General features: G+C 41.7%; 1 protein-coding gene and 1 pseudogene across 5 annotated transcripts in view; one reads left to right on the plus strand and one right to left on the minus strand.

The window, feature by feature from the left end:
- Positions 1 to 3681: 3681 nt before the first annotated feature.
- On the plus strand, positions 3682 to 4088 carry LOC308423265 (fatty acid-binding protein 5-like; annotated as a pseudogene). The gene has a single exon. The product of its transcript is annotated as a fatty acid-binding protein 5-like (transcript).
- A 7883-nt stretch (positions 4089 to 11971) lies between these two features.
- TRIM36 (tripartite motif containing 36) overlaps positions 11972 to 14335 on the minus strand; it is a gene marked incomplete at both ends in the record, with an annotated part of 43725 nt that continues 41361 nt past the window's right edge. For all 4 annotated transcript variants that reach the window (XM_080920229.1, XM_080920230.1, XM_080920228.1 and 1 more), the window contains 2 exons: positions 11972 to 12326; positions 13587 to 13884. In XM_080920229.1, coding sequence (XP_080776355.1) covers positions 11972 to 12326; positions 13587 to 13884 — 653 coding nt within the window. The remainder of the gene's footprint in view (positions 12327 to 13586; positions 13885 to 14335) is intronic.

Below are 14335 nucleotides of genomic sequence, written 5' to 3' on the forward strand. Positions count from 1 at the left end.
ATGCATGAATTTGCTAAATTTAAAAACCAAGATTGTGATCCACGAAAGACAATAGGCTTTATTTACCTCCTAGAGACAAAATCCACACAATTAAACCAACAGTCATGTACTCCATGAAAGAAACCTCCGTGGGCTTCTCTGAAAGACCTGCTACTCAGAAGTTACCACTCCTCCACTTCATAGGGAAAGTCACAGCCCCACGCCGTAATCAAAAAGGCAGCAGGTTGTTTGTAACCATGATCTTATCTAACATGATAGTAATCTCACTGGCTCTTTTTAGAACCCACGAGTCAGTCAGGGCAAAAAGCGGTACCAAAACTAAAAACTCAAATCTCAGTTTTGATTCTGGGGTGCTCTCAGCTAAGCCATGGTTCGGCACTAGGGGGCAATATCTTCATTCAGAAAATACTCTCCACTGACAGACATAAGTAATTCTTATTATATGTTTCCCACTAAGATTAACCCAAGTGAAAGAAATTATATATCATCCAGGACTCACTTAGGAGCTGGAGAAGAATGCTCTCCACTGGTTTGCATTCTTATTTTTGAAGTTTCGATGTGAATGATCCTTGAAAGAAGCCCAAACCTCCCACCACCTGTCAACTGGTCATCAGGAAACTCCACTCTTCTGTTCAAGAGTGGGTTTCAGGTTCAGGATGTAGCTTGTGAACACAGTGACGCATGCCTTCTATTTCCAGCACAGAAAGGGGAAAGTTGAAAGAAGAAAAGAAAAATGAATTTTATCCCAACACTGTAAATTTCCAAGTGAGGAGCCCTATCCCTGATATGTCTGTACGTGGTCAATCACAGACTGGATCTATAGTATGTAAGGAAAAATGTCCTCAGTTACTTTCCGTTGCTGTCATAGTATCCTTGTAACAAGAGCAGTTTAAGAGAGGAAATGGTTTGCTTGGCTTTCAGCTTATAGTCGTTCATGAAGAAAAGTAAGAAAGGAACTTCTGACAGAACTGAAACAAAGACCACAGAGAAAAGCTTCTTACTGCTTTTGCTCTGTGGCTGATGCTCAGCTACCTTTTAAAATACAAGCCAGGCCCAGCAGCTTAGGGATGGTAACCCCCCCCCAAAGGGCTGGGCACTCCCATGTTAATTAGCAATAAAATGCTCCACTGACCTGCCAATCTGATGCAGGCAATTCTTCAGTTGAGACTTCCTCAGAGCAATAATCAAGATTTGTCATCACAAAGAGAGGGCTTGGCTAATTAAACTTCAGTGGAGAACAAAATCCTGGTTTGCCAGTGTCAGATGACACATGATCTCATTTTATCGGAGTAGTCTGGTCAATCCAGGTCGGAGCATGCTGTGCTCTTAGTTGGAAAAAAAAAATCAAAGGAGTCCTCAGCTCACCCATCAGAATATCCTGCCCCATCACCTGTTCTGCTAACCGTGAAACACTCATGCTTCACCAGACAACGGAAGGAAACCAAGGATACAGTTTTGAAGACGGGGAACCTGACCGGAGAATGCACTGCTTACATCCAGCAGTAATTACATCCAGAAATGAGGACTCCCCAATACATTGCTGTATCCAGTCAATTTGTAATAAAGGCAGAATAATAATATGAAAAGTTAGACTCCTTCAGCAGAATGAATTGAGATTCTACTTGCCCCTAAGCCCCTTAACTGACTGCCAGAGCTTGTCTCCTGAGTGTTGGGTTCTAGATCACAGCAGTGGCATTTGTCACTTGCTAACACCAATGCTATGCAATGCATTTAACATGCAGCAGCAGCAGCTCTGTGTGGTGACGAGTCAGTCTCTCTCAGTGTTGTCTATCTGTCCAGCCAATCTCCAGTAGGAGGTAGACATCTTTTACCTTTCACACAAATGCACCCATGAAACACCCATGATGATATATCTTATTTAGTCACTGTCTGTCTGAAGTGACTCCTACGGGTCTCATTCTACAGCTCTGTTCCCTGTGCTATACACAGTGTAAATGGGAAAAGAGGAAGCTGTAACCACAGCTCTGTTCACAGCCAAGACCAAGAGATCCTGATACAGACCCGCTAAGAGCTCTGAGGTTAGTGCTTCAGTTTCCTTTCCTGATGCTGTGATAAAATACTCCAACAAAGGCAACCTAAAGGAGAATGGATTCATTGGGCTCTCAACTGTAGATCTTAGCACATCATAGCTAGGAAGTCGTGATGGCAGAGGATCAAGAGAAACAGGCACATTACACCCACTGTCAAGAGCAGAGAGCAGGGATTAGTGTAGTCTCCTGTTCAGCTTCCCCTTCTTTTATACAGAAGTTACGCCCCAGGAATGGTCCCACCATGGTGAAGACTGACTTCACTCACCAGTAACAGAATCAAGACAATCTCTCCCAGACACTCTTGGAGGCTAACCTCAATTGAGGTAATCCCATACAAGTGGGCCCAAAGGCCAGCCTCTCAGGTGTTGACAGTCAACTCCCACCACCCAGTGACCAGTGTCACAGAGGAGAGTTGTCATGTAACTTTTTCAGAGTCCCCACACGTGCCTTCCTCCCCAGTCAGTGTACGAAAGGAAACAAGCAACTAGAAGTCTACTGCATCAGCTACTGTATTGTGTGAAATAACAACCATGTAAGAGCACAGATATACTATAAAGGACAAAGTGAAAACTTAGAGTCCCCACCCAGATTGATTACCCAGAAGTCAGGACACCTCACCCATGGGGCCTGCACAGCTACATCTTTCCCACTCTTCCTAGAGGTAACCCTGCCCTGAATTTTATGCTAATACTGTTTAAAAACATTGTATTCCCACATAGGGTAGTAGTTCATTGCTCTCTATGCCTAAGTATTTCTTGGCTTCCTTCTTTATTCTGTGCCTGATAGACTGTTATTTCTCGTTTGGGACCAGTACCTTCTCATACAAGGATTCGGAGGTGTGAGGGCATAAAATGTTCTGTAATAGACACCAGTGGGGAGACTTACTGGGTCATTAGGTATGTTAATTTTCAAATTACTAAATTACAGACTATTTTCCCAAAACAGTTATAGTAATCCACACTGCTGAGGTGGAGTTGCTTCCTCTGACTGGTACAGACATTTTGTTTAGCTTGTGTCAAAGTTGTAAACCATGAGATAGAATAAAAAAGACATAATACTCATTTCCAATAGCAAATATGAGTTCCCATTGATATGTCCTTGCAAAACGTCAGATCTCATTGTTGTTATATCTTCTCTCTCTCTCTGAACTTGTGTTGGCATTTGAGATTTTCTTCTGTGATGTTGCAATGTACCTGTTCATGTATAAGATGTACATGATATTCCTATTCCTTACACCTCAACAGTGATACAGTTCTTGACCGATGTGTTTGATATAGGATTCTGTGGCATAAATAGCCTTGTACACTTAGATCTCTTCATTGAGTTGGATGACACGAGGTGAAGCCTTTTAAGCTTGATGATACCATGTTGAGAGACTGTTCAACAAAATTTATTTGGAAACAAAATGGTCCCAAATATTCCCAAGCAGTAGATGCTTGTGTTTTCATACATGCACTTAGTAACTGAGTAGACCGTAGATCCTGGACACTCTTGCCATTTACCCTGAAGAAGTAAAATATTTCCAGAGACTTTACCATTCTACCCATGACAAAGATACAGTCCTTGGAGCGCCCCCCACCCCCATCCTGCCATCACTTCTCCTTGCTGCTTTTGTGCTCTCTCGCCTACCATGGCCAGCCTTAAGAACCGTGAGGGGAAGTGACGCTTGTTCAAAAACCACTGCTTTGAGGAGTACATGAAAGAGCTGGGAGTCGGACTGGCTCTTCGGAAGATGGGTGTCATGGCCAAACCAGACTGTATCATTACTGTCGACGGGAACAACCTCACCATCAAAACCGAGAGCACAGCAGAGACAACGGTGTTTTCTTGTGCCTTGGGAGAGAAGTTTGATGAGATTACAGCTGACGGCAGGAGAACTGAGACATCTGCACCTTCACAGATGGTGCCCTGGTCCAGCACCGGAAGTGGGATGGGAAGGAAAGCACAATAACGAGGAAACTGAAGGATAGGAAGATGGCGGTGGAACATGTTATGAACAATGCCACCTGTACTAGGCTCTATGACAAGGTGCAATGAGGCCTTCATCATCATCCTGGACAGGAGTTAGCTGCCAGACACTTCACATGAAACCCATGTCAAACTGTTGGTTTACCCAGGATCATTCCTTCGGTTAGTAAATAAATGTGTTTGTGCTAATTCATGGGAAAAAAAGATATAGTCCGTGTATTTATAGTTTTAGAGACTTCCCAGATAATATGACCTACAACCAGAAAATTGAAGTGTATTCCAAGAAGATTGATGTGTGCACATTCTAGGTATTGCTAAACTCTGGTTTATTTACTGCAACTACATTCACACAGGTGAAATAATGTTGGTTTTCAGTTTAAAAAACTCATTTTAGATCTCTTAAAACCTTTTAAGCAGGCAGACTGCTAGATGTCTTAATGAGAGTAGCCATTTTTAAAACCTGAGATTGACATGGATAACCTCCAGTTTAGTCTTGTACTCCTCCACTGAAATGTGCTAGCAGGGCTCAGAGGCTCTCAGTACTGATAATGAGAAGTGGTTCTTTGGAGTTCTTTCAAGAATGGGTTGGAATGTATGGGACTTCATGTGTTTCCCAAAACCTCCAGAGAAGATGACACATTTGGGAATCCAAAAAAAAAAAAGGAGTTCACAGGGGTAGGCTCTAATCACTGACAGCTGTCAATACAGAAGAGAGTGCTCTGAGCACAGGAACACACATGGAAGACAATGTAGACACCTGAAGAGAATGGCCATGCCACCACAACTATGGAACACCTAGAGCTGCCAGAGGGTAGAGGGTGCAAGGGACAGTCTTTCCCTATAGATTTCAGAGCATGAGGACTTGATGTTGCTTTGATGTCAAGGGTTTCTATTGCTCTAAGTCATCTGGTTGTTACTTTATCACAACCCTGTGGAAGTAAGATAGGGAATCTGAAACTTTAGAGAGGGTGAGAAAGGAAGCCGTTGCTGGCAGAGTTGGGAGGAGATGGGTATGAATGTATCTTTACAGCCCCCTTCCCTGGACACAGTGATGACAGTTCTGGAGCCAGGCAGCAAAACATGGCAAAAGTTTGGAGAGAAGTCCACTCTAGCTGCATGAGCCACGTGCACCCCAGCGTTGGCTCGATCTAGAAAGATTATTACCAGGAACCACTGAAAGAGAAGGGGATGAGGAAAGTGGAGGAAACAGAAAAGCAAGCCCCGACCCTAAGGACAGATCAGAAGTTTCTATAATTCGCCTACAAATGTTGTGTCACAAGTGTCACAAGTGTCACAGCTGATCTGGCCTGGTGAGCACCTATGTATGTTAGCTATAATGGCAGGCAAGTGACCAAGAAAATATACCTCAAAAGGCAGCTCTGGGGTCATTGTTACTAAAGGCAAGACAATAATTGAGGAGTGGTCTTTTCTCATCTATTCTAAGAAAATGCTGTAACTCTAAAATAAAACTGTTAAGAGTCAAGGAGTATAGTTCAGTCTACTATACCAAAGCAAGCAAACCAGAAAACCTACCTGTTAAGTTATCAGGGAAAAAAAATACCTTTTTTTTTTTAACCTCAAGAATATTCTGCTCTTAGCCACCAGAAAACAGAAGGAAAAACAAGTACTTCCTCATTCTAGCAAGATCAAAGGAGATGCTCGGGTTACAGGGGACCAGGGATAAATTCCATCTGGTGAGTGATATACAAACTCAGGGCTTCTAAAGAAACTTCTAGGCTGAGGGTATAACTCAGTTAGCATAATGTTTGCCTTTTGAAAAGCCCTGGCTTTATGCCCAGCACTGCAAAAGCCTTGTGTGTGATCCATACCATTTGGGAGCTGGAAGTAGAAGGATCAGGAGCTGAAAGTCTTCCTTGACTACACATCAAGACTGAGATCAGAATGGAATACTGGAGACCTTGTCCCAAGCTGGGGCATGAAACATTGTATGATGCTTTGTATCTGCTCTGCCCAGCGAGTGGCTGGCACTATTAGAAAGTGTGGCCCTGTTGGAGTAGGTGTGTCAATGTGGGTATGTGCTTAAGACCCTCACCCTATCTGCCTGAAAGTCAGTATTCTGCTAGCAGCTTTCAGATGAAGATGTAGAACTCTCAGCTCCTCCTGTACCATGTCTACCTGGATGCTGCCATGTTCCCGCCTTGATGATAATGGACTGAACCTCAGAACCTATAAACCAGCCAAAATTAAATGTTGTCCTTATAAGAGTTGCCTTGGTCATGGTGTGTGTTCACAGCAGTAAAACCTTAACTAAGACACTCTGGTAACTTTGTGAAATGTATTTCTAGTTTTTGAAGGTGGGAAGAGTCAAGATTTATTACAAACTCATATGCCTCTCAGCTATTACTTTGTATAATCCACAAGAACTCTGCAAGTTGATGGATTTTTTTTAACTTCATTTTACAGATTAAAAAAAAAAAATGTGTTCTGAGAGGATTCACAGCTTCCAGGGGGTTGCTCCTTAGTGAAGAGCAAAGCTATAGTTTGAGCACAAATGTATTTAAACAGTTCTTTCCACATCCAGGGATCTGTAGGCAGTGGCCCTCAAAGCATGCCAAATGAGAACCCAGCTGGCAATGAGCCAATAATGCAAATGTCACTGACATGAGAACTCACCAGAAGAGCCACGACTCTCCGTGTCTTATCACACTTTCAGAAGGGAGATGACAGGCTGTTGACAGGCTGCTGGCACAATTTGATGAGCCGTCAAGGATACCGAGAGGAACCTCTGTCAGTATCTCCTCAACTATTAGTCCTACTTTTTAAGATTTCTAATAGCTTTTCTTTCTAATTGAATTGCCTGGTTGGAGAGAGCAAAGGTCAAGAGCCTGGGACCCAAATGTTTAAATTGTTCTCTCAAAAGTGGCTGGCTTTGTAAGTAGGTATGAGGTTCAGAAAGGTCAGTGCCTTGGACAGTAAACTGTAGAACCACGGCATCTAAATATTTACTTGGAGTCATGGGCAAAGAGGGCCTGCAAGGCTATGGGATATGATAGGTATAATGTTAACAGTGTTAATGCTAATGCTAAGAATCCTCAACAAACTCCCAAAGCAAACCCAGATGGTCTAAGATGACTCAGATGTCTCTCCTACAAGGTCGTCTGAGAAAAAGATATCAATCTACACTCTCTAGTCTTTCTCTTCTGTTTAAAAGAGACTTGAACATAATCTCTTGGGAAGGACTGGTAGGCCAGCTTCACTTCAGGAGAATATTCCCTGTGCTGTGTTACAAAGCTCCCACCTCTTCTGCTAGTGCTAATTAGATCCTTCAAATGTCTAACCTTAGTCAACAATCAACCGAATGCCAGTTAGCCTCATGCCGTTATTTTCAGGGAATCCAGATAGGGAAGACATAGAAATGTCACTGGGAACACACACAGGAGAGACAGAGACAGAGAAGGGGGAGCAAAACATAAAAACATGAGAAAAAGATGAGAGAATACTGTTATAAAAATGGCCCAAAGAATAAATGTCAACCTCACAAGTTTTTATAATCTGACAATAACAAAATCATTAAGTAGATTTAGGTAAGTGTATTTCATTCTTAATGTAGAATATGAGATAAGTAATTGAACTGAATCTTACTACTTATTTCTTGTAACCAGGTTAGCCTCAGACTCAGAGATCTCCCTGCCTCTTCCTCCTGAGTGCTGGGCTTAAAGGCTTGCACCACACCTGCTTCTGCTCGAGGTAAATTTTAATCAGTTGACACCACCCCAAATAAGACTATATAGAGGAAAGATGGAGATGTGAAAGAAAGTTTGGGAGGGGGGAGGAAGAGGAGACACACACAGGAATGGGAACCAACAAAGCAGAGCTCACCTGTAGGGGCTGGTGTGCAGCTGCTACTTACTCAGATGTTCTAGACTTGCCCCCAAGATCTGGCTACCCCCAGTAAGGAGCTCCTCATCCCTGAGGTCATCCAAGAAAAAATACAATAATCGACAGTCTCTAGTCTTTCTCATCTGTTTAAAAGAGACTCGATCATTAAAGCATCCCTGAGGAGCTCCTCACAGATACCAGCTTTTGTCACTTAAACCTTGCTTCCCAAGTTACCCCTGACTGGTTTATAAAAGATGCCTACAGCCTGGGCTGGGCAGAAAAGAGGGAATGGAATGAGGTTCCTGGCCTTGGCATCTCAGGCAGAGATGTAAGGAAGAGAGGAGAGGAAGAGAAAGACGCTATGGGGTGGGTGGATCATGAGTGCTGATGTTGGTGTGGCCCAGGTAGAACATGTCAAGCGATATCTCAGGGTTATTTCTGGGGAAGTAGACAAAATAGCATAGAGGGTTGATATGTGCCCAGCTGTAATGCTTTAAGGATTATTATAAATACTAAGGGCTTTGTGTGTCTTTTATTTGGGAGCTAAATGATCTAATAATATTTACAACACTCCCCAATCCTCACTTTCCCTCCTACCAGGCCAGCGAGAAAGTTGGAACCACTACCAAATCCTGCAGCCTGTGACTTTGACTGGACACCCACTTCAGCAGCTTGTCACTTCAGCCAGGCGTCCTGGCCAGATGGGCATTTTTCCTGATCCGGTTCATACCTGGGTGGTGTCAGCAGTGAGTGAATATTGAGAATTTCTGCATCTTGTGAAAGGTAGAAGCTCAACCAAGGCAGCATTCCCTGCCTTGAAGTCTTCATTTTTTACTGCTGTTGGGGGCAGACAGAGGAAGTCAATATATTCTATCCTGGAGACCATTCTGGTTCCAAAAAGGGTCTTTGAAAGCGCAAAATAACTATCACTCAAGCTGCATATCAATCAACTGTGTACTAGTTAAATGCGCTTTGAAGGAAGGATTCTGGTTATTGTGGTCTTGGCTGAATTAAAACCTAGTGATATAAAAAAAATCATCGGAGGAATTACAGAAATGAAAGATAATTAAGACTGTGCACACATTTGAAATTTCTGAGCTGGAGATGTCGTTCAGTGGTAGTGTGCTTGTCTGGCTTGTGTAAGTTCATGGCTTCAATGCCCAGCACCATGGTGGGGGGGGTGATGATTTAAGCAGTTTATAATTTAGGATAAAGGAAGAGATAGAATAAGCCAACAATAAAGTCATATCTGGGGACACTGCCACAAATACACAGGCATCTCCAGTAATGACAAAGTGCTTCTGGGATTAATTCTGCATATTGAAGACAATGGAATTCCTTGCTGGGATCCAGAAATTCCATCCATTTGAGGACGGCTCGTCTGGGTGGGACACACTGAGTAGCTGTGTTTTGGAGAAGAGAATGACCCCTCTGTGGAGGCACGGGAGAGGCTGACAGCATGAATTACAGTCAGTGAAAAGGTTTCAGGCCAAAACTAGCTCTCCAGGTAGTTTTGGATTGCCTTGGGCTTTGAGCAAAGGGTTGATTTCCCCAGTGTATCTAATACAGGAGAGTGTTGGAACTTTCCAAGTTCGGTGCAGGGATCATAGGGCACCTTGTTGTTTAAAACACTCAGCTCAGATCTTCCGCTGCAGGTGTTTGCTTGGCTTTGTCTCTTCTCCATGAACAATCGTTGGTTATTTGCAAAATATATCCACAAATGGCTAAAAGATTTCTTGGGTGAGATTAACCATTTCAAATGCTTATCTGCTGGGTACCCATTCCGGACTTTATGCCACTTTGGAGATCTGAGTTTGAAATCCAGATTTTATACTGGAAAGAAAACTGACTCTCCATGGCTTGCCCTCTGACTTACACACACACACACACACACACACACACACACACACACACACACACATACACACTGTGGACCGGACATGACAATATAAGCAGACAATTAAAATAGATTGGCTTCATCATACTAGGATTAAATAAATGCTCGAGATAATTCTGCATTAAGCTAACATGAGGTTAATAGCAAGCACTGCTCTTCAGGAGTCTGTAGGTCCACACACTCATGCTGGGTAGCTCACAACCACCTCTGACTCTGGCTCTAGGGCATTGGTATTTCCGGTCACCATGGGTCCTCACATTCATGTGTACATGCACAGTCGCATACATATAATAAAAAAATAAATCTTTTTAATTAAAAAAATTAACATGTGCCACAAAGCATTTCAGTTTTCCACAACTCAGAGTAACAGAATCCCTGGAGTGAAGATTTGAATAACTACACTTGGCTTCCCTTTATTTATTTTTTTATTAAATAATGAAATTCCACTAAGTAATTTCTATACAGTGATACAGTGTTTGAACAGCCTCCTTCTGTGACTCCTGGTAAAGCTTTATATTTAAAATGTCTACAGGACGTGTGCTTACATGAGTATTAAGTATCACACTAACACACACATGTGGTGACTTTAGCAGCTTCATTGCACAATGACCCACGGAACACTGCACATTCTCTGTTTCCTATGTCATAAAGTGCTAGATATAAATGGGAGAGGAAGGGCAATCACTAAACACAAACCCTCCAGACCTTTCTACACGAGCGTAGGGATGTGTGTCAGTCAGTGCTGGATCAGACAAAATGTGATTGGCCTAACAGGCTTCCATTAAAAATCATCAAATAAAATAAACAGCTTTGGTTACTCTACCAAAATGCTAACATTCCATACATGATCAGTGCTAGAAACGTGTAAGTCTTAAAGTCTGGACATACTAACGTTTAAAAAGACAACTCAAATAAAGGTAATCTTGCAGAAATTAACAACCAATGTAGAAAAGGTATAAAAACTGACTAGACACACCCTTGTGATTTTCGCTATTATTTCTAAGGAATTTGTATTTTACTGACTCACACTACAAATGCTTATGACCACACAATGAGCCCACAAACAACGCCATCCAACTGGACAGTAGTGACAAGTAACATGTCTGCTATTCCAATGCCGCTGAAAATGGACAGTGAACTTCTCAAATCTGTAAACAAAAGCCAGAAAACCTTGATGCATACGTAACATATGTACCCAAACCAGAAAATTCACAAGACACAAAAAGACAGATGTGCACTATCAGTTCATCTTCCCTAGTATTTCTGAAAAATAATTCTTTACTATAAATATGAGTACTCTCAAAAGTAAGAAATTTGAAGATAAAATTTCCTGGAAAAAAAAATTCTATTGTAGTGAAAAGTTGCACAGGTTCAAGAACCCTGTGTTTCCTATATGAAACAATGCTTGCTACATGTACCAGACAATGGGCATTACAGCAAGAACACTCTTAGAGATGTTCTTACTGATACAGTCTATGGTCTACAGGGGGGAAAAAGCAGTATTCATTTGCCAGGCAATATACGCTCAGTAGTTACATACTTTAAAATACATAATTTTCTACTTAAATATACTACCATTTTATGGCCTTCATCATTTTACCTATCTATAAATTTGTTTTTCTATTAACATCAAATGCAAGACACATGGCTTGGTACTAATTTCTATCAACAAGCATTTAAAAATATCTTCTCTTTGGACATGGACATGATACACCGTGAAAAGAAAAGAAAAAACAAGCACAAAGAACCACAATAAATACTTTGTATCCCGTCCCAGCCCCCAAGCAAAGGGACATGAATAATGCCACCATCAGCTGACTTACATCAATTAGAGTCCCTGTGCCCAAAGAGAAGGACTTCCATTGTAAAGTTATCTATCCCCAACCACTCCCACCATCTGTCAAAGGTAGGACAATGACATGGCAGAGACAAGGCTGTGAAGTCCTTCTGAGCTTCAAGAATCATACACCAGCTGGGTATGGTGGTGCCCGTCTATACTGCCAGCCCCTCTGGAGGCTATAACAGAACAGAGTTCGAGGCTGTTCTGGACCACACAGCAAGACCCTGTGTTAAAGCAGGACACACCAAAACAAAGAATCACAGTACAAACTGGTGTGGTGACAGAGACGTAAATGATATGTAATTAGTTACGAAGACTAACAACAAGGTATGGCTTTGTTCACAGTTCTTCTCCTCGTCACGTGGGGTGTCCAAGCTACAGGTCCTCTTCGTATTCCAGATACTTCGCTGTGATGGTTTCCTCAAGCTGAATCCCTCCACTGCCCATTAAGGCGAAGGCGGGATACATGGTATGTGAACAGTCCACGTGACGCTCATACAGGCATTTCATGTGGTCCATGTCGTAGAAGCTCACTTTGCCTTTCTCACAGTCGAGGAAAATCCCTATACTTGTTGGCATGGGGAAAACTCTGTTTTCGGGTTCATTAGAAGAAGTAGGTGACTTCGGTATAAAAAATTTCTTCATGCCTATAGTGACTAAGGTAAACGGTTGTGAGGAATCAAAGCAGGCGTCCTCACTTCCGCTGTCATGCCCACTGTCTTGTTCATATCTACAACACAACAATAAACAGTAACTTATCTCCAGCCACGGTCTCGTAGGGTCTTCAACACACTCACAACATAATGCACACCGCTCTAAAGCTAACAACCCACACAAAAAAATGTCCATGAACACCTAAAGCATAGACTATACATTGTCATTTAGAGATGTCCTATATGGTCAGAGTCAAATTCCCGTTAGTAACATTCATTTTTACCTAAATTTAGATACAAATAGGAACCTAAAATTTTATTTCCATTGGAGAAAAAAATCAGAGGAGAGGATGTTGAGGGGCTTAATATGAGAGTTGATATGTATGGTATACAATGGTATATCATAAAATACAAAGAACTATGTTCTTATCCATGGACGTAACAGGCTAAAGGAAATAACCAGGTACTCAAAAGAGCACGAGATAAGAGCATGGATCATTCTCCTCTGGAAAACTCCACATCAAGTAAGAATAATGAAACTGTTTTTCCTTTTGTGACACATGTTAAGTCACAGAAAATTCTGATACATGAGCCTTCCATTCTTTCCTGTGTACAATTTGTCTTTTTCTATATCTTGAATCGTAATGCATCAATAATTTTAATGGGTTTTTTTTTTTTTTTTTTTTTTTTGGCTTCTATTTCTCATGCTGTCAAGTCTTACATGTCAACACAAATATTTTACCAAGGGCATTTTACCATTGTCTTACCATTGTCTTATCATTCATGCCCTATTATAACATGTTAAACATTCATGTTTAACCAGTCAGATTGGATATTTTTTTAACACCTATTTTCTAAGCCGATCCCCATTTAAGGGAAACTAAACTACACAATCTCCATTATTCGATATCTTAAGAAATGTACCTGCTGAAGAAACATGTCTAACATAGAAGGACTGGTGGGAAAGTTTAAAGAAGCTGTTTAAATAAACCAGATTACAACCATGAAACAGGTAGTTAAAGGTGCTGCATGGGATGGGTGTTTTAACATACATTTTAGGAACTATGGGAAACTTTCAAAATTTAAGCTGTGAGGTTATGTCATGAGCAAAAGAAATTCAAAATAGACTAGCTTCCTCATAGCAGCAAAAATTAAATAATTATTCTGTGAATGAATATAAGACACCCTGTCTCCTTTCCTAAGACAGCCAGTCACCTCGATCTAAGAAGCATGTGTTCCAAAGGTAATGAACAAGTCCCGGTCTGTGTTCAGGGTGATCTTGGGCAATGCTGATATTTAAAGTAGGTGTCAAGTTCTCCATCAAGGAAAAAACATACCTTGGACTAGCTGCGTCCCGGGGAGAGTGCAGCCACTCTTGTAGTTTGTCACTGGAAGCAACTCCCACTTTCACCAGGTATGAATACGGTTCCACACGGCAGGCCCAGAAGTGTTTACCTTTCGTGATTCCGACATCCCCGATGATGTAGTCTAAGCTTGTGTAATGGCCCACTTGGATGCGTTCCGCAGAAAGAAGGACATTAAATCCAGCTCTGCTCTCCACTCGGTCTCTCTTCAGGTTCAGCAGGAGATGCTCAGTATTGTAGCCACACTTTTCATCAAACAGGAAACTAAAAACTAAACGGAAGCCAAAATTATTCTTAAAGCAATCTGAGTGACGTCTACCAGAATTCCCATACTTTACAGCTTAATCTGATAGTTTAGATGCAGGAATGCTGTCATACTATGCTAGACAACTATGACAATCAAAAAGAACAACTCTGATGCAGCAGTACATTCCAGAATATTCTCTACATCTAAAGATCTTCAGAAATAACCAAAGCAGTAGAAAATGTTCTGTGTGTGTGTGTGTGTGTGTGCGTGTGAACATTTATGAGTATGTGTAGTTTTATGTTAAGTTGATACATGATTGGACAGTGGAGAGTTAGGTGAAGAAATGGTAGGAAACCGGAAGAGGAACAGAGATTGGGGGAGATCAAGATGGAGCTGGAGAAAGCAGACTTAGATCCTGGTGGCCGTAATCGGACATAGGTAGGTATAAATATTTTCAGGGTTTCTGTAGGTCATT

The sequence above is a fragment of the Micromys minutus genome (genome assembly GCF_963924665.1).
Source record: "Micromys minutus genome assembly, chromosome: 8".
NCBI classification, from domain to species: domain Eukaryota; kingdom Metazoa; phylum Chordata; class Mammalia; order Rodentia; family Muridae; genus Micromys; species Micromys minutus.